Source organism: Bubalus bubalis, chromosome 3 (genome assembly GCF_019923935.1).
Source record: "Bubalus bubalis isolate 160015118507 breed Murrah chromosome 3, NDDB_SH_1, whole genome shotgun sequence".
In the NCBI taxonomy this organism is placed as follows: domain Eukaryota; kingdom Metazoa; phylum Chordata; class Mammalia; order Artiodactyla; family Bovidae; genus Bubalus; species Bubalus bubalis.
In genome coordinates this window covers 151826911-151847452 of record NC_059159.1, presented here as the reverse complement: position 1 = coordinate 151847452, position 20542 = coordinate 151826911, and the positions used below count along the sequence as shown (strand labels likewise).

General features: G+C 37.7%; 1 protein-coding gene across 2 annotated transcripts in view; it reads right to left on the bottom strand.

Annotated features, from left to right (window-relative positions):
- Positions 1-20542, bottom strand: part of TMEFF1 (transmembrane protein with EGF like and two follistatin like domains 1) — a 101288-nt gene that overhangs the window by 64530 nt on the left and 16216 nt on the right. For both annotated transcript variants that reach the window (XM_025282140.3, XM_025282139.3), the window contains exon 2: positions 6905-7014. In XM_025282140.3, coding sequence (XP_025137925.2) covers positions 6905-7014 — 110 coding nt within the window. The remainder of the gene's footprint in view (positions 1-6904; positions 7015-20542) is intronic.

Sequence of the window (20542 nt, the reverse complement as noted above, 5' to 3'; positions counted from 1 at the left end):
AAAGAGGAGAGTGAAAAAGTTGGCTTAAAACTCAACATTCAGAAAACTAAGATCATGGCATCTGGTCCCATCAGTTCATGGCAAATAGATGGGGAAATAATGGAAACAATGAGAGACTTTATTTTGGGGGCTCCAAAATCACTGCAGATGGTGATTGCAGCCATGAAATTAAAAGACACTTTCTCCTTAGAAGAAAAGTTATGACCAACCAAGACAGCATATTAAAAAGCAGAGACATTACTTTGCCGACAAAGATCCGTCTAGTCAAGGCTATGGTTTTTCCAGTGGTCATGTATGGACTGTAAAGAAAGCTGAGCGCCGAAGAATTGATGCTTTTGAACTGTGGTGTTGAAGAAGACTTTTGAGAGTTCTTTGGACTGCAAGGAGATCCAATCAGTCCATCCTAAAGGAAATCAGTCCTAAATATTCATTGGAAGGACTGATGCTGAAGCTGAAACTCATACTTTGGCCACCTGATAAGAAGAACTGACTAATTTGAAAAGACACTGATGCTGGGGAAGATTGAAGGCAGAGGAGAAGGGGATGACAGAGAATGAGATGGTTGGATGGTATCACCGACTCAATGAACATAAGTTTTTGGGTAAGCTTTGGGAGTTGGCAATGGACAGGGAGGTCTGGCGTGCTGCAGTCCATGGGGTCACAAAGAATTGGACACAAATTAGTGGACTGAACTGAACTGATGACAAGAGGACATTACTGTCATTTAGCAGATGGATTCTAAGAGTGCTCAAAGTACCACAAAGGAAAGGGCAGTTCCATACAACATACATATCATACAATTTCTTTTTGTTTATATACCATACAACTTCTTTTTTTATATATACCATACAATTTCTTTTTTTTGTACACCATACAATTTCTGAATGCACCTCTAGCCATTCATGCAGGAACTACGGTAAGATCATAAACAAATAAGACTGCTCTAGTTTCTCCAAGGTTCTTGCCCGGAGAATCCCAGGGACGAGGGAGCCTGGTGAGCTGCCGTCTCTGGGGTCGCACAGAGTCGGACACGAATGAAGCGACTTAGCAGCAGCAGCGGCTTCTCCTAATAGTTTTTATTCTAGCATTCACCATACTTCTACTTTTCATTTTCAAGTACTACTGGTATGCAAGTGCTGATGATGATCTTTTTAAAAATCCAAATATTCATTTAAGTAGATATAAGCAATGGACCCCTACATTGTCTTCTAGTATAATCATGTCCCAGCATTTACATTTTGAAATACTTATTTTATTATAAATTACTTTTATTTCTCCTTTACATTTCAATTATATATTATATTGATTTCTTTAATTACATGTTTATGTAAGCTACATTATCTACAAATTTCACTTTAGAAAAGAAATGGAATACAAATTATTGGTTATAAAAAAGGGTTATTAAGTCTGATAGGGCTGTGAATCTATACGGTAATAGCTAACATTTAATGCAGAGTTTCTATCTAGTAAATATTGGCTGCAACTTTAATGTCCTAAACTAACTTAAATGTAACAGTCCTGCAAAGCACATGTGGAGAAGGAAATGGCAACCCACTCCAGTACTCTACTTAGTGCTTAGAGCCAGAGTTCTGAAGTCAAATGCTGAGTTCAAATCTTGGGTCAAATATTCATGTGACTACGGGTTAGCACCAATGCCATTTTTTTTCCCCTATCTGTACAATGGTAATTATAATAGTATCTACCTAACAAAACTGTTATGAGTATTAAATAAGAGAAATCCATCTTTAGCATTTATATCTGGCCATAGTAAATTTTCAACAAACATTCATTGGTTCTGCTATAGATGTTATCATTTCTGAGTTCTAAGTAATTGTCTAGGGTCATAGCTAATTCCTAACACTAACCACTACATGCTCCAGTTTTTCAGCAGGATCTCACTATATGTCACTTGGTGGTAGTGAGCAAGGAGCTTAAAACAGATAGGCAATGTCCTTGAAATGCAACCTAACAAGCACATACCAAGGAGTGAGCATGATGGGAAAAGCAGACCTGCAGTTCCTCGGTCAGTTTCCAGGAGTTGCTTTTAGGAGCTTCTTATTATGCTACAGAAAAATTTATGATTTGGGCAATTTTAACAACACACAACTTCTAACTCAGGCATGACTCTATCTTAAGGTTTGCCTCCTCTTTACTGTCACTCTTGCTGGGGGAAAAAACTCTCCCCTATACCTACTCTTCACCTGGAAGAGTGATTTGAAGCAGTTTACAAAGATGCAGCAGTGTACAACTCTGCAGCCACGTCCATTCAAGCATTTATTATGTACCTACTGTGTGTCAGGAACTGTGCTGAATACAATAATATTAACAAGGTTGTGATGGTTAATTTTAAGTATCAACTTGACTGGGCTCCAGGGTGCCTAGATTAAACATTTCTGGATGTATCTGTAGAGGGTATTTCTCAATGACACTGGCATTTAAACTGGTGAACTGAATAAATACCCTCTCCAATGTGGGTGGGATCATCCAACCCACTGAGGGCCTGAATAGAAAAAGGCAAATGAAGGGAGAATAAGCTCCTGACCTCGACTGAGCTGGGACCTTGGTTTTCTCCTGGTTCTCAGGCCTATGGACTCAGACTGAGACTTACATATCAGTTCCTCTGATCCTCCAGCCTTCAGAACCACACTGGAACCACATTACCAGCCTTTTTGGGCCCCCAACCTGTAGGCTGCAGATCATGGGACTTTGTGTCCATAACTGAGTGAGCCCATTCCTTGTAATTTCTTTCTCTCTTCTCTCTCTATATACCTTGTTGGCTCTGTTTCTCAGGAAAATCCTGACTAATACAAAAGTCTAATAGAGGACAGAGTACTTAGCTAGAGCAAATACTATGAAACTCAGGGAAAAAAAGATATCAGCCTGAGAACTCCAGTCAGAAGAACAAAGGGGAAGAAAGAAAAGAGGAAAAGCCACAGGCATTTCTCTTTATATATTATTCAGGTTTCAATGAAAAGATGCAATACTGATCATTTTTCTTTGTTCAAAATTAATAAAAGCAATTTTGTTTATGTATGTGGCAAGATGTAATAGCTCCTATTAACAGGCTAAACAAAACAATTTTAGAATTTAAAATCCTATTATTATCTGTTAAAATGTGTTTCAATTATGCCCCCCCAAAAGCTTGACACTGAAAGCATGATGAATCATAAGCCAGGTTTTTAAATGAATTGAAAGATACTGCTAAAGCATCCACAGAAAAGTGTTTAATGGGCACATGAGGTCATTGTTCTTAAACCAGCAAGAACGGAAGTCTAAGTTGAAGAGACGTAAAAGCATATAAAGAAGAGGAGTCAAAGTTTCGCTCAGCAGCAGGATCAAGTCACGCTGTAAGCCCTTAGGCAGTTTGCTCCTGCAAGGTCAGTAATTTGTCTTTAAACATCTTTATATCCCCAGCACCTACCACTAAGTAAGCTCTGGGTAAATGTCTAGTGATCTAAACCCCTAACTTTTCTTTTCCTTTCTTGCTTTGCCACAAGGTAAGAATACAGGGATTCAGATAGATCATGAGAAGGTTCTCTAGCTGTTCAAGTAAGTTAAAAAGGTCAAAAGGCTTTATAACCTTAGAGTTGCAAGGAAAGACTTTGAGAATAAAAAGCAGAATCATGAAGACAAAGATAAATATAAAATGAAAATGTAAAACTTTATATAAAAAAACATAAAATGAAAATAATACCAGGATAACTTCTTTAAAATATATAAAGCTTTCTTTGTAATCCATATAAACTAAAAAGTAAGGTACTTTTTCTCTAGGTACATCTCTAAGGTACTTTCGTTTATATGGATTACATATATGCCATGTGGCTCTAGCGATAAAGAACCCGCCTGCCAATGCGGGAGACATAAGAGATGTGGGTTTGAGCCCTGGGTTGGGAAGATCCCCTGGAGGAGGGCATGGCAACCCACTCCAGTATTCTTGCCTGGAGAATCCCATAGACAGAGGAGCCTGGTGGGATACAGTCCATAGGACTGCCAAGAGTCAGAAAAGACTGAAGTGACTTAGCATGCATGCATAAGTGACTTAGTACTTAAAAGAAATTAAAACACTTATGTATTAGTAAAACAATATTTTTAAAAGGAAATGTAAGAATTAACAGATGTTGCCTCTGAGAAGAGCAACTGGTAGTCTGGAGTGGAAGGAAGACATTTTTTCCTTATATAATGTTCAAGTTGTTTACTATGGCAAATACCACACTTTTAAAAAATGTATCAAAATGATACCTACATCACAGGTTCTCATAAGAATTTGTTATGTTAATTTTTATATATAAATATATATAAAATATTCAGGAGTTAATAGATATAAAATGCTCAGCACAGTAAGCAATATTATAAGAACAACACAAACAGTACATTATATTTTATTAATATAGTATACACATGTATCTTTACAGATCAACACAGGGAAAAAGAAAATACTCCCCAAAATAGAAAGAATATGAAATATTAATTCAAAAAAATGGTAAATAAATCTATGGCACATTTCCAATTTCTCCAGTAATCAAATGCAAAAAGTTTCTTTACCTTTCATATTTATATAATTTAAAAGGACTGACAAAATTCACTACCAAGAGGCTGAAAGGAAACAAGCAGCCTGGTAACACTGCTCTTGGTGAGAATGCTAATCTGTACATGAGCATTCCATTGGCCTGACAACTCCACATCAAGGACTTTAACCTAAGGAAATAAAAAACAGTTGGAAGAGGGGAATAGCCCCAGTTTTCCCCACCCAGGATAGCTAAAATACCCACCAAAAAACCTTCAATCTTTGTTGCATGAAGACCCAGAGGACAGAATTCAGAGCGACCAAAGCCACTGGGAAGTGAGCGAGAAAGTCCCCGAAAGGAGAGAGAAACCAGGGAGCCCCAGATTCTGTGGCTGACTTTTGAACCAAGCACTTATGGGGCACACTCCAAGTAGACCAGCCAAGACTGAAATAAACGATATTTGTGTTGCTACTCAAACAGGAAGGACAAAGTCTGCTGTTTTTCAGTCAATTCAACTGCTTCAAAAATGACAATACTCAGAGGAATGTAATTCAAACACTAGAAAACACATCATTCACAAGGTGTAGGATACAGTCAGAATAAATAGGAATAAAAAGAAAACACAATCCATTCTCAAATGAAAAGGCAATCAATAGAAATGATCTCTGAGATGTCCCAGATGTTGAAACTGGCAAAGATTTTTAAAGCATCAATATCTATGCTCAAGGAAAATAAGCTTGTAAGGAATGAAAAGACAAGAAATCTCAAACAGAAACTATAAATTCTAAAAATAAAGTATCTGAAAGTAAAGACTCACTGAATGGCAGAATGGTGATGACAGAAAAAAGGATCAGTGAACCTTGATGTAGGTAAGTAAAATTTATCTAACATGAAGAACAAGAAGAAGTAAAAGCACATGAGGGCTTGGTACATACCATGTAATCAACACCTTCTTTTAAGGAAAGAAGCCCACTTTAGTCACTGTCCTTCTTAAGAAGGTTTAGGGAGCAAGAGGCCAGGCAGACATAACACTGCCTATTTTTTTAATTTCATTTTTATTTTATATTATAGTTGATTTACAATGCTGTGTTAATTCAGGTGTAAACAAAGTGATTCAGTTATATATGCATATATCCATTCTTTGTAAGATTCTTTTCCCATGTAAGTTATTACAGAATATTGAGTAGGCTTCCCTGTGCTATACAGTGGGTCCATGTTGGTTATTTATTTTATATACAGTAGTTACACTGGCCTGACTACTGTTACATGAGGAACCATGGAGGGGTGGGCACAAGGTTAGCTAAGCCACTTCAAAGGTGGCTACTGTCAATAAACAGTGGATTGTAAAGTCCCTTTTGACCAAGAGGAACATTTTTGGCTGGTCATCAGTATACTCCCCACCCCTTCCTCCTTTACTTAAATTTTCTACTTCTTTTAATGAAAATAAACTTGATAGCTAACAGTTTTCAAAAAGGCTTCATATTCAAGGTCTCTTTCTGATTCTGATTCTCATTACAATATCCTAAGAAAGGGTGGGAAATATGCTATCTATTTTCAGATGGATCATACAGAATTATGCCTGAAGCTGTATAGGGTTTCTAGAAATACTGACTATCCTATGCTTTTATTCCTAATCTCTGTTCCCTTTCTTCCCTTTAAAATCCAAAATGGTAGGTACAATTAGAATAAGATCATGAATTTTAAAATTTCTAGTTCCTTTTTTGTTTCATCACAAATTCTGAATAAGGGACCACTTTGTGAACAATGGTCCCTGGTCGGGGGAACTAAGATCCCACAAGCTGTGGGACACAATCAAAAGGAAAAAAAAAAAAAAATGTAGCACATTTCACTTCCATTCTTTTTGTTTTTTTTTTTAGACAACAAACTCACAACTAAAACAGCATCTGAAAAATAAAGATATTCGCACTCTTGGTTTGAGATTCCCCCTTTCTAGTCCATCTCTAACTCGGATCTACCCTGAGGCAGTCATGTCCTCTGGCCGAAAAAAGATGAGACAGCAGCAAATATGGGGCAAATAAGGGAAAGAGAAAGACAAGAAAGAGAAGGAAAGAGGATAAAAAGACCAACATTTTAAATAAGTGACTCTATTGCAATCTGTACCTTACTTCCTTTCAGTGACAATTATACATTTGAATAAAACTTTTCATATTTTTTTCAAGGCATTTTCACCTTCTATGAGAGCCAGTCTGTCCTTATCATTCAAGAAAAGAATGGAAGGTACAAACAGTAGCGTTTCATTTGACAAGAATCGGTGGGCTGTGAACCCAAATTTCTTGTAGGGTTCAAGGTGTTTTAATAAGCTTTTTAATTTAAAAAAATGTAGAATTACAAAATATGACAAACGTTAAAACTTTTGAGAAAAGGTCTGATTTCCTTACCTGAAACTGACATGCACATTTCAAACCATCTCCATCTTCTTTACAGACGCCTCCATATTTACATGATGATTCATCACAAACTCTTAGATCAGATTCCCTCACATTTAATTCTGTAAAAGAGGAAAAATTGTTTCATATATATGTGTGTGTGTCCTTTTTATCCAAATGTGCATATACAAATAAAAGAAAAAAATCCTTATACCTCATCGACAAGTATAATAAGTCACAACATACAAAAATTAAGTTCTACGGGACACAAAATGTTCAAGATTCCCCAAAGAAAGTTGTGCATAGTAATGTGCCTTAAATCACATAAAGCAAAGCAAAATAAAGCTCAAAATTTCAGGATTTCACATAATTCTCAAAAGGGAAATCCATAAATTTTTTTATTTTGCCTGCCAAGAGCTTAAGATGGTCTTCTTACTATTATTATCTTAATAATTTAGATTATTTTTCTAGTGACTGAGTTACTTTTAAGGGCAGCCAATAAGAATAACTCAAAAAAAATCTTGAATTTTTTGGCACCCAGAATAGGTTTTGGGTGATCATTATTCACTCTAGACAGATAAACAGTTTCAATTACAAACGAATGATAAAGTAAGCTTGAATTTCACACAACAGATATATACAGTAGTTCACACCATAAGAATATATGGGACATTTATATGCAAAGAAAGAGGTTCAAAATCTTCGTAGATTTAAGATTTTCAAATGATTGATATAATTTTACTACCACAGGAAGCAGAGCCTATCAACAATACAAGTTCTCTGCAGACATTCTGTGCTTGTTCCAAGACTGTCAGTCTTATTCCGGAACAATCAAAATAATCTCTCTAGGAAACCTAATAAATTGCTTCCAGGTTAGAGAAAAGCTGCCAATCACAGGGAACTGGGTGAAAACCACTACAAAGCCAATTTTCATATCCTCCCTACTAGGAATGAGAACTACAACAACAAATGCACTTTTATAAATAATCAACAAATGGTTGTTTAAAAACTCATCCCAGGCCTCCCTGATGGCTCAGTGGTGAAGAATCTGCCTGCCAATGCAGGAGACACAGGTTCGATCCCTGATCCAGGAAGATCCCACATGCGGCAGAGCAACTAAGCCCATGTGCCACAACTACTGAGCCTGTGCTCCAGAGCCCGAGAACCACAACTACTGAGTCTGCTCGCGGCAACTGCTGAAGCTTGCACCCCCTAGAGCCTGTGCTCCCCAACAGGAGCAATGAGAAGCCTATGTACCACAATTAGACAGCAGCCCTGGTTCACCACCACTAGAGAAAAGCCCACGCAGCAACAAAGATCCAACAAAGACAAAAATAAATAAACAACATTGTTTAAAAAAAAAAAAAAAGGCAACTCATCCCAGTGAGGAGGTGAATTCATGAGTCTGGAAGCAGAGAAGCCCAAGTTACTCCTGACTCTGTGGCTCAACAGCTGAGACACTCTGGGAAGAGCACAAGACCTCCTTCCTGCAGCTCTAGATGGAAATGAGGTCTTGGCAAGCATATCTCAGCGAGCATTTCTCCTGCAGTCCCTCATCCCTGGTTGTTTTCTACTTCTAGATTTCGAAGCAGGCCTCAGTGGACTGACTTGAGGAGGTTCTATTTCTCTATCTAGTGACACACGTCCTGGTTGACCATCACGGCCACTCTCGGCCCCACTTTTCCTCAGTGCTCTGCAATATCTCTGCCATTTGTCTCAGGTCTCCTACTCCCAGCTGACCCTCTAAGGAACTGATAGTCTAGTACCTGAACACCCAAGGAGTGGACAGTCAGGGTACTTATTTGAGTAACCACCCTCAACCAAGCATTGCACTAAAGCAAGCATGTCTATGTAACTATAGGTTACAAAAAAAATTTTTTTTCTTTTCCTTAAATGGATCTCAGGTGCACAGAATTGGAGTGCTCTAAAGTTCAAGCATATGTGTAAAAAAAATTTTTTTAGATCAGCAGAAACAAAAACTACAGGAAGCTAATGCAGTTGTTTTGTCGCTCTCAATGTTTCACACAGTATTCAGGGCAGAGGTGACCATCCTTGGATTCCTTTCACCTTGGCTCTGGAGGCTTTATGTTCTTGGTTTTCCTCATCTTCCAATTTTCACTTATTCTTCCCTTTCCCCCCTTAAACACTCACACTAGCTCCTGAGGCTCAATACTAAGTGTGTGTTGGGGGGGAGGGTTGCTTTTTTCTGTCTACCTATATTCCTGCAGGGAACTCACACAAGGTCTCCTGGTCCCAGTTACTGTCTTATGTACACATTAAAACCCAAGGAACATAACTAAATATTCATAAAGAACTTCTCTAGAAAAGAAGATAAGAAAGCATGACATCTCCACTCAACCACAGACTTAATCAATTTTAGGGACCATAGAAATAAAAAGAATTGCATGATTTGAGAAGTAAATTTTAATCTATTTCTCTTCTTTTCTTTGTAGCTTCAAGATTCACACTGGGTTCCAATGAGATCAGACATATCAAACAACAATAAATAAAATGTTTATTTTGTCCATGGGTCAAGATCACGCTTTAAAACTTGCTATGTTGGCTTCAGATTCTTTTGACTTGTAATACTTCATCTGTTGTATTTTAAAAGCACGATGGAACTGCAATCAAGAGCCTAAACCCTCCCTGCCACAAAGATTTTCACACGCACCTGTTTGCATGACAGACCAAAGAACACCTTGGGGGAATAATCATTCATACTAAGGTGAAGCTTCCCTGGTATCTCAGTTGGTAAAGAATCTACCTACAGTGCAGGAGACCTGGGTTCAATTCCTGGGTCGGGAAGATCCCCTGGAGAAGGAAATGGCAACCCACTCCAGCATTCTTGCCAATGGAGAATTGTCAATGGAGAATCCCATTGACAGCAGCCTGGCAGGCTACAGTCCATGGGGTCACAAGAGTCGACACGACTTAGCAACTAAACCACAAGGTAAAACAGAAAAGCTCAGCCTGATAAAGTCTTTGTTGGACAGGAGGAGTCCAGGCAAAGTCTTAAATAATTGGGTGCTACATCATAGTTTGATAAAAATTAGTTTATCAAGAGTATCATGACTTGCCAGTGCCCTGACTCCTCACAAATTTTAGAACTATGGCCTTAGTGCAAAAACAGTACAGAAGGAATTCTGAATTGGGGTCATCTTCTGTTCAGTATCAGGCATCAGGAGGGCACTCTACTACCTATCAATGGTAACGATGATAACACACCTGCCTTCCTGAGCCCCAAATGGGAATTCAGCAGAAAGGATGAGTCATTTCTAAGGCCAAAAATCAGTTCTCCAAACAGAAATATTTTACAAACAGAATCACTCAGAAGAGTGGATTCAAAACAGAAATATCTAGATCTAGTTGCAAAAATGCCCATCATATAATTCTCCAAATGTAAAACTTGTCTCAATTTTCATCAACTTTCGAAGGCTGGGGAACAATATACCATAAGGGAAGAAATCCTATTTACTATGAATGTGAACTGCCAGAACCCCCAACTTTTGGCACCACTAACTAGGTTCAGGCTGCAGTTCAAAATGAGACCCATTAGCATTCCAGAATGATGCGACTTCCTACCACCATTCCAATTAAACAGAAGGTTAACTGGGGGATCTTATGAGTTAGCTAGTGATTATGGGAGCCAAAAAGTGAATTAACTTTGCAAGATGTTATGACAGGATTGAGGGTTTCTCCATCTCAGCACTACTGACATTTTGGGTAAGATAGTTCTTTGTTCCAGGGGGCTACCCTGTTCACTGCAGGATGCTCAGCAACATCCCTGACTTCCACCCACTAGAAGCCAGCAGGACCAGCTGTAACAACCAAAAATGTCTCAACACTACAAAACATCCCCTAGGGAACAAACTCACCACCAGGCGAGACCCACTGTAAAAGATGAAATAAAAGGCTTTATATATTTAATTCTCCAACACAATCATTATAAAGAAAATGAGTCAAACAGCAGCAATCTGCAAAATCTCTGTACATTACTGCAGTTATTTTTCATTGCAACAAGAGGCTCAGAATGGGTGTCCTCCTTCAAGAATGTCTTAACCTATCATCAGCCTGGCTTCTTTCCCCTTTCATATCAAAATTCTATCAAACGTCAAAATCACTCTATTCTCAAGATCCCACACCTTTCTTCTTAAGTCTTCCAGCTCTTTTCTTGACCTGTCTACTGGAGCTGACATACCTGGCCTCCCCCATTCCAACCTGGTAATCTTAATTATTCCCCCAACTAACTCTCTGACCACTTCTCAGTCACTCCTTTTTCCTTCTACTACTGCTCAATCCACGTCACTCTTAGAATTTATCCCCGACTTAATCAACACTCCAGATTAACCAAAGTGTGCTTTTGTCTGTAAAACATGCCAACCAATGCCCATGGCTCAGTGAATCCTCAAGGCTACTAGGTCACTCTCTAGAACATTCATGAGTACTTGAGCTCCAACCAGGAGAGCTGCTCTTGTGCTTCAAGAGTCAGTTATGTATGTTATACAGTCTGTGTATACCAACTGTATTCATTACTGTAATTATGTGGTTTCAACTCTTCACAAGAAAGAAAATAAATTTTCTATGAAAACAAAATTGGATGCTACAGAAAGACTTAGAACGAGTTCCTTTTTAAAAATAGCTGTTGCCTTAGGTGGAGGCAAGATAAAAATCTAGGTTTTTGTATCTGCAAGTCTTTAAATTCTTTTTTAAAGACATTAAAACTGGAATGTGTACTCAATGCATTATGAAGGTGGTTTATTCAAGAAAGGGGAAACTCCAGTTATTCTCAAAGAAAAACTCTGGGCTCTCTTTCAAAATATTGTTTAATAAACATATTTTTAAGTTAAAATGCTACATACATTTACAAACCATTTGTGACTCCTCACTTTAAAAACTTTCTTGATTAACCAACTACCAGAATCTTACGGCACTGAGACAAGAGGGCTCCTACTATGTATAAAAATATTCTGTCCTCAGCCATCCCACTGTAATATCTCATCTTAACTTCTTCTCTCAGCACTCTCTTCCACTCCCACGACTCAAGTCTTCAGAGTTGGTTTTCCCCAACCTTATTAAAGCCATTCTCATCTGCTTTTGCCAGTGCTATTTCCAGTCTTCAAAGCACTGGTGAGAAAAGTCCTATAAATTAATACTTAAATAGGATTTAATGATAAGTATTCTTTAAGTACTTTACAACATGTGGAAATATTCAGTTTATCTCTAGGTGATTCCTTATTGACTCTCTTTCAGGACATGTTCAAACTTTGTACCACGTTCTTAAGAAAATTTCAGTGGGTTTATTCTCATTGCCTAGATGTTAATAGTATTTGGGAAAACCTACACACCAATCCAACCTGACATGACCCCTGCTGGATGGTTTCACTCCCAAAAGATGCCCTGTTTGTTCATGACACTGTGTCCAACTGCCTACATGACAGTTCCACAATCTCTACACTGAAAACAGTGGAAATATTAAGAATATTTAAACATTTAAAATATCCCACACCAGGAAATAGTGCGACACAGCCATGGAATATTACACAGCTGTTTAAAAGGTTGTGTATATTATATAACAATATGGAAATATGCTGATGAATGTTAAGTAAGGTAGAAAACAAAGCTATACATACACCAATGTAATGTATAAAAAACATATATAGGAAAATCCAAGTATGTTTGCACCAGTGGAACATGGATTTTTTTTTTTCTCTCTTTTCAAGTTTTTATACCAGTTATATTTAAAGGGGGAGCTTCCCTGGTGGCTCAACTAGTAAAGAATCCGCCTGCCAATGCAGGAGATGCAAGAGATGTAGGTTCAATCCCTGGGTCAGGAAGATTCCCTGGAAAAGGAAATGGCAACCCACTCCAGTATTCTTGCCTGGAAAGTTCCATGCACATAGGAGCCTGGCTGGCTACAGTCCATGCAGTGGCAAAGAGCTGGACACAACTGAGCACTGGAGAAAAAAGTCAATGTTATTTCAAACAACCCCTGACACAGTTTGCCATACAATGGACAAAGCATAAGTTTGAGGGCCAATACAGTCCAGGTTCACAGGCTAGTTCTTCACATTTTAGAGTAGCAGCACCTTCCCTAGATGTTGTAATGATTAGATGAGATAACGTATTAAAAAGCAACAGTGCTCCCCATCCTGAACCCTCCTCCCTCCTCCCTCCCCATACCATCCCTCTGGGTCGTCCCAATGCACCAGCCCCAAGCATCCAGTATCCTGCATCGTGGGGAACACATGTATACCTGTGGCAGATTCATTTTGATATTTGGCAAAACTAATACAATTATGTAAAGTTTAAAAATAAAATAAAATTTAAAAAAAATAAAAAATAAAAATCAACAGTGCCTAGAACAAGGTATACAACAAAGATTCACTTCCTTTCCTTTCCCAGACCAATCTTAGAGATACCTGTAATGACACAAGTCATTGAAAACTGAAACAACAGATCTATCTAGTAAATGCTGACTTCAGTCTCAGCAAGTGAGATGAACTAGGAATTAAATTCTCTTCAACTTGTTTACTAAATTAATAATATTACATGAGTTATCTTCTGCTATAAAGATATTGGGGGGAAATAAACTGTGCTCAATATTTCATGATATAAAACCAAAAACAGTTTACATTAATATTAAACAGCATTCACAGAAGAGATGACTAAAAGATCTCTAAGCTATATAAAATGAAAGAAATTCACATGTGCCACACAATCTATCTGACTCCAATGTTTTTCATCCGATTCTGCACACTACTGCCAAACCACCCTTTGTTAAACACCATTCTGACCATGTCAGTCCTCCAATCAAACACCTACAGTCATTTCCTGCTGCCTATTTCAGTTCTAAACGCCTGAATGTCAGGATGCTTCAGGCAAGGTGATGGGGAGGACAACCTATTCCATGATAAGAGAAAATACCTAGATTTCAAGCTGGGTATTAATGGTACCCAGGGTCTTTCTAGTCCTACCAAAGATCTCAAATTTGGACACTTTCTCCCTTACTCCTATTTTTTGACTAGCTTGGCAAACCTGGGTGCTTCCCTCTCACAGATCCACAAACTGAAGCTGAAGCCTCTATACAGCTGCCAGGAGACAAGGAAAGAGGGGTATTGGTGCTGCTAACAGGTATGGAAATTCTTTTAGGAGCGATGGAAATGCTTTGCAATTATATTGTAAGTAGCAGTGATGGTTGCATAACACACTAAATATATTAACAAACCACTGAGTTGTATACTTTAAAATGGTGACCTTTATGTTATGTGGATTACATCTCAATAAAGAATAAAAAACTTCAAAAATCAGAGAAAATAATCATGTCACCTAAATTTTGAAAAAGATGAACAAGGAATATAATTTGCTGTTTAACAGGCAGACTCTAGAATCAGACCTCCTAGATCAGCATCCTGCCTCTGCTGCCTCTGTCACTTACCAAGTATATAACACCTTAGTAATTTACCACTCTGAGCCTCCATTCCCTCACCTGCGAAATGGGGACAATAACAGCACCCATCTCATAATGCTGATGAAGGATTAAATAAAGATAGGGAAAGCACTCAGCAGTGCATGACACATCAGAAGTGCAATGTTAAATGTCTGCTGGTTGTTTTTTTATTATTAATACCAGCTCTGGAGAAGATGGGGAAAATGAGCATTCAAACCAACTTTAAGAGTATAAACTGGCAGAACCTCTCATAGGAAAACGTGTCAGTATATATGGAAATCTAAACTGTCTCTATGTCTAAACCCCACAACTCTATTACTAGGAAATTATGATAGGGATAGAAGACAAAACATACAAAAGTGTACCTGCAAGACTGATAACATCAGCTTTTTTATATAATAGCAAAGTAGAAAACAACCTAAGTGTCCACCTGTTGGGAATTAATTACATAAATTATTGATGAAATACTATGCAGCCATGAAAGTACATGACAGAAATACATATCTATGGAAGGACTGAGATCCACTGTGTAGTGCAAAAAGCAGATTATAAAACTATATAATTAATAGTAGAACTACATGTAACCTTGTTCTGTATTTTCCAAGTCTCCTATAAATGTGTTATCATGCTTTCATAATTTAAAATAACTAAAATTAAAAAATAAAACCATAGAGTTATAATGTAATTTATATTTTGCAACATATACATGTTTATGTAAGTATTTTTAACTTTTGAAAGTACATTCAGTATAGTTCCTACATCAAAAATTTTGAAATATCAACAAATAAATCTAAACACAAGAAAACACCCTTCTATTTCTATTTCTTTTTTTTTTTTTTGTTACTCCACGTAGCTTGTGGGATTTTAGTTTCACTACAAGAGATCAAACCTGGGCCCAAAGCAGTGAAAGCACTGAGTCTTAACTACTGGACCACCAGGCAATTCCCATTTCTAGTTCTATTTCTAACCATTATTCCTTAGTGTCTGCAATACCAAATGGAATGGGAGGTAGCCAGAACCCAGATGTCACCCACAGAGACAAAAATCTACAAAAGAACCTGCAACTTACCACTAAAGAGCCCGATGTTAACTATTTTAAAAGGACTTCACAAACTCTGGGGCATTATTATTAATAGAAAGAGTTCCAGATTTGGAGTTTTAACTATTTGATTAAGTAACTACACGAAACTGGCCAAGCACTAAATCTGAGAAACCCCAGTTCCCTAGAGTAAAAGTGGGTATAATAATCCCTCATGAGATTAAAAAAGATTAAAAGACATCTTTACAAAAGACCACCGGAAACTATCAAGGATACTTCTCCCCATTGGGTGAAACCATCAAAACCAAAACTTTGACACAACCCTAACCTTAAACCCCATTTTGTAAAACAAGGAATAATCTTTTTTAAAAAACTAAGTTTAATTAAATGGTAATTAGGAAGCACTTGCTTCCCTCATAGCTCAGTTGGTAAAGAATCTGCCTGCAATGCAGGAGACCCTGGTTCAATTCTTGGGTTAGGAAGATCCACTGGAGAAGGGATAGGCTACCCACTCCAGTATTCTTGGGCTTTCCTTGTGGCTCAGCTGGTAAAAGAATCCACCTGCTATGTGACAGACCTGAGTTTGACCCCTGGGTTGGGAAGATCCCCTGGAGAAGGGAAAAGCTACCCACTCCAGTATTCAGGCCTGGAGAATTCCATGGACTGTATAGTCCATGGGGTCGAAAAGAGTCGGACATGGCTGAGCGACTTTCACTCACTCAGGAAGCACTTATGGTCTGAACTTGAAGCAAACAATAGTAAATATAATTGCACAACCTAAGAAACATCTCAAACCACTTTATAGAGGAAAAAAAATCTATGAAGAAAAATAATAAAGACTGAGCTGACATGTGAACAATAGAGAATCTAAATATACAACAAGGCTATGAACAACAGAACTGAAAAAGAAATATCAGCAGTTTAGATTCACTTGTAAAATAATATTATACAAAAGCTGACAAAAAAATAAGCTGAACTTAAAATTCCAAAAGATCTGATCTGTGAACAGTAGTGGCTCCAGGTTAAACAGAACACGCCAAAGCAAACATTAACATCAAGAAAAAAGTTCAGGGAATTCCCTGGTGGTCCAGTGGCTAAGACTGCACTCCCAATACAGGGGGCCTGAGTTCAATCCCTGGTCAGGGAACTAGACCCTATGTGCCACAACTAAGACTCTATGCAGCCAAATAAAAATAAATACTTTTTAAAAAAAGAAAAAAGTTTAAACTTTTTTGGTATAAATGAAATAATTTCAGCACAAACATTATAACATACATTAAGAGGAGAATGGCAATTATCACAGATGTCTCTGTACAATTTTTCATATTCCTCAAATTTCTTACATCAAACAAATACTACTTTTATAATAAAGAAAAAAGGTGTGGAGTTTGTTCCTTTTCCTTTTTTTTAACCATGGAAAAGACTCAGAGAATATTTGCACAAAAAATAGGAGGAATGGAGCCATGGTTGAAAATGTAATACCTGCCAAAGTTTCTGAAGGCAGAAGAATACGCTAAGAACTTTAGAACCTGAAATGACTTTTCAAAAAATGATGAAACTACTGAGCCATGAAAAATACATGACACTTATAAAAAAGGAATAGATTCAAACTGTAACAAAAGATTAACAGTAAATCATCTAAAAGTAAAAGCAAATAGAGTTTTAATTTAAATTTAAATAGAATTTCACAGTGTACAAGAAAAGTAGTATGCCAACTGCTAAATGTTTCAGTTCTCCACTGAGAGAAGCTAATAACGGAACTAATAGTAGAAATAATGAAAACAGTTCTGTTAAAACAATGTTTCTAACAATGCAAAAAAAGGGGAGGGTGAGCAGGACAAGGTAAATGGGTTGACATTATCTCCCAAACCGGCTTTTATAAAAACTGAAATTTACATGCTACTAAAGAAAGTCTTTTTATAAGGAAATGGCAACCCACTCCACTGTTCTTGCGTGGAGAATCCCAGGGATGGGGGAACCTGGTGGGCTGCCATCTATGGGGTCGCACAGAGTCGGACACAACTGAAGCGACTTAGCAGCAGCAAAGAAAGTCTAGAGATCTCTTCAAGAAAATTAGATACCAAGGGAACATTTCATGCAAAGATGGGCTTGATAAAGGACAGAAATGGTATGGACCTAACAGAAGCAGAAGATATTAAGAAGAGGTGGCAAGAATACACAGAAGAACTGTACAAAAAAGATCTTCACACCCAGATAAGCACAATGGTGTGATCACTGACCTAGAGCCAGACATCCTGGAATGTGAAGTCAAGTGGGCCTCAGGAAGCATCACTACGAACAAAGCTGGTGGAGGTGATAGAATTCCAGATAAGCTATTTCAAATCTTAAAGATGATGTTGTGAAAGTGCTGCACTCTATATGCAAGCAAATTTGGAAAACTCAGCAGTAGTCACAGGACTGGAAAAGGTCAGTTTTCATTCCAATCCCAAAGAAAGACAATGCCAAAGAATGTTCAAACTACTGCACAATTACATTCATCTCACACGCTAGCAAAGTAATGCTCAAAATTCTCCAAGCCAGGCTTCAACAGTACGTGAACCATGAACTTCCAGATGTTCAAGCTGGTTTTAGAAAAGGCAGAGGAACCAGAGATCTGCCAACATCCATTGGATCATCAAAAAAGCAAGAGAATTCCAGAAAAATATCTACTTCTGCTTTATTGACTATGTCAAAGCCTTTGACTCTGTGGATCACAATAAACTGTGGAAAATTCTGAAAGAGATGGGAATACCAGACTACCTGATCTGCCTCTTGAGAAATCTGTATGCAGGTCAGGAAGCAACAGTTAGAACTGGACATGGAACAACTGACTGGTTCCAAATAGGAAAAGGAGTACGTCAAGGCTGTATATTGTCACCCTGCTTATTTAACTTATATGCAGAGTATATCATGAGAAATGCTGGGCTGGATGAAGCACAAGCTGGAATCAAGACTGCTGGGAGAAATATCAATCACTTTAGATATGCAGATGATACCACCCTTATGGCAAAAAGTGAAGAGGAACTAAAGAGCCTCTTGAAAGTGAAAGAGGAGAGTGAAAAAGTTGGCTTAAAACTCAACATTCAGAAAACTAAGATCATGGAATCTGGTCCCATCATTTCATGGCAAATAGATGGGGAAACAGTGGAAACAGTGTCAGACTTTATTTTGGGGTGGGGGGGGGCTCCAAAATCACAGCAGATGGTGACTGCAGCCATGAAATTAACAGACGCTTGCTCCTTGGAAGAAAAGTTATGACCAACCTAGACAGCATAGTAAAAAGCAGAGACATTACTTTGCCAACAAAGGTCCGTCTAGTCAAAGCTATGGTTTTTCCAGTAGTCATGTATGGATGTGAGAGTTGGACTATAAAGACAGCTGAGTGTCGAAGAACTGATGCTTTTGAACTGTGGTGTTGGAAAAGACTCTTTATAGAGTCCCCTGGACTGCAAAGAGATCCAATCAGTCTATCCTGAAGGAAATAAGTCCTGAATATTCTTTGGAAGGACTGATGCTGAGGCTGAAACTCCAATACTTTGGCCACCTGATGCAAAGAACTGACTCATTTGAAAAGACCCTGATGCTGAGAAAGATTGAAGGCAGGAGGAGAAGGGGACGATAGAGGATGAGATGGTTGGATGGCATCACCGACTCAACGGACATGAGTTTGAGTAAACTCCAGGAATTGGCAATGGACAGGGAGGCCTGGCGTGCTGCAGTCCACGGGGTCACAGAGAGTTGCACACAACTGAGGGACTGAACTGAACTGAAAGAAATCACATGCATAAGGAAATGGGGAATAATATATATGAACTTAAAAATGGTTGGTTATAATAAAGACAAAAACAAGTGTTGGCCAGAATGTGGAGAAATTTGAATCCTCAGACATTGCCGCTGAAAATGTAAAATGATGCAGCACTTTGGAAAACAGCTTGGCAGTTCCTCAAAATATTAAACATAGACTTACCATGTGACCCAGTAATGCTATTAATACTCCTAGGTATATTCCCAAGAAAAATGAAAACATATGTCCACAGGAAAACTTGTACATGAATGTTTACAGCAGCATTATTCATAATAGCTAGAAAGTGGAAACAAGTCAAATGTCCATCAGCTGATGAATGGATAAACAAAACATGGTATTACCCATACAATGGAACAGTATTTGCTCATAAAAAACAATGACATTCTGATCCATGCTACAACACGGATGAATCTTGAAAATAGTATGCTAAGTGAAAGAAGCCAATCACAAAACGCCACATATTGTATGATTCCACTTATATGCAATGTCCCAAACTGTTAAATCTACAGCAAAAGATAGATTAGTGGTTTCCTAGGGCTGTGGGAGTGGGGTTTGGGGAGTGATTGCTACAGAATATGAGGTTTCTTTGGAAAGGACAAAAATGTTCCAAAATTGATCATGGCAACAGTTGTACAACTTTGCAGCTATACTAAAAACAACTGGATTTTACATCTTAAAAGATAATCACATTAATAGAGGGTTATCACAAATATCATAATCACTTCACTTAATGTAAATAGGCTATGAAAGCAGAATGGTCTGTATCTACACTATGAAACCAATCCCAACACTTAAAAGACACACACAAATCCAAAACCGAATAGGCAATATTACGACTTCAGGAGATTCTTCAGATCTATCTTACACAAAAATAAAAATTACAACAAAAAAAATGAAACAAAAACTATTCAATGTATGTGTCCCAAATAGAACAAAAATATATAAAAATGATACAAAAATAAACTTTTAATGGGGAGGGAGGAGGGAGGAGGGTTCAGGATGGGGAACACATGTAAACCTGTGGCGGATTCATTTTGATATTTGGCAAATCTAATACAGTTATGTAAAGTTTAAAAATAAAATAAAAAAAAAAAAATAAAAAAAAAATAAACTTTTAGTATAATTGAAGGCTTCAATATTTCATTCACAATAGATGACAACACAAAGTATTAAAAGAATAAAACTGATATAAAGCATAAATTAAACCATTTCCTTTGGTAGGGGCCAACTTGGCAGAGTCAGGTTCAGAAAAGAAAGATTTAGATAGATATAGATAAAACTTTGCTTTCACTTTTCACTTTCATGCATGGGAGAAGGAAATGGCAACCCACTCCAGTGTTCCTGCCTGGAGAATCCCAG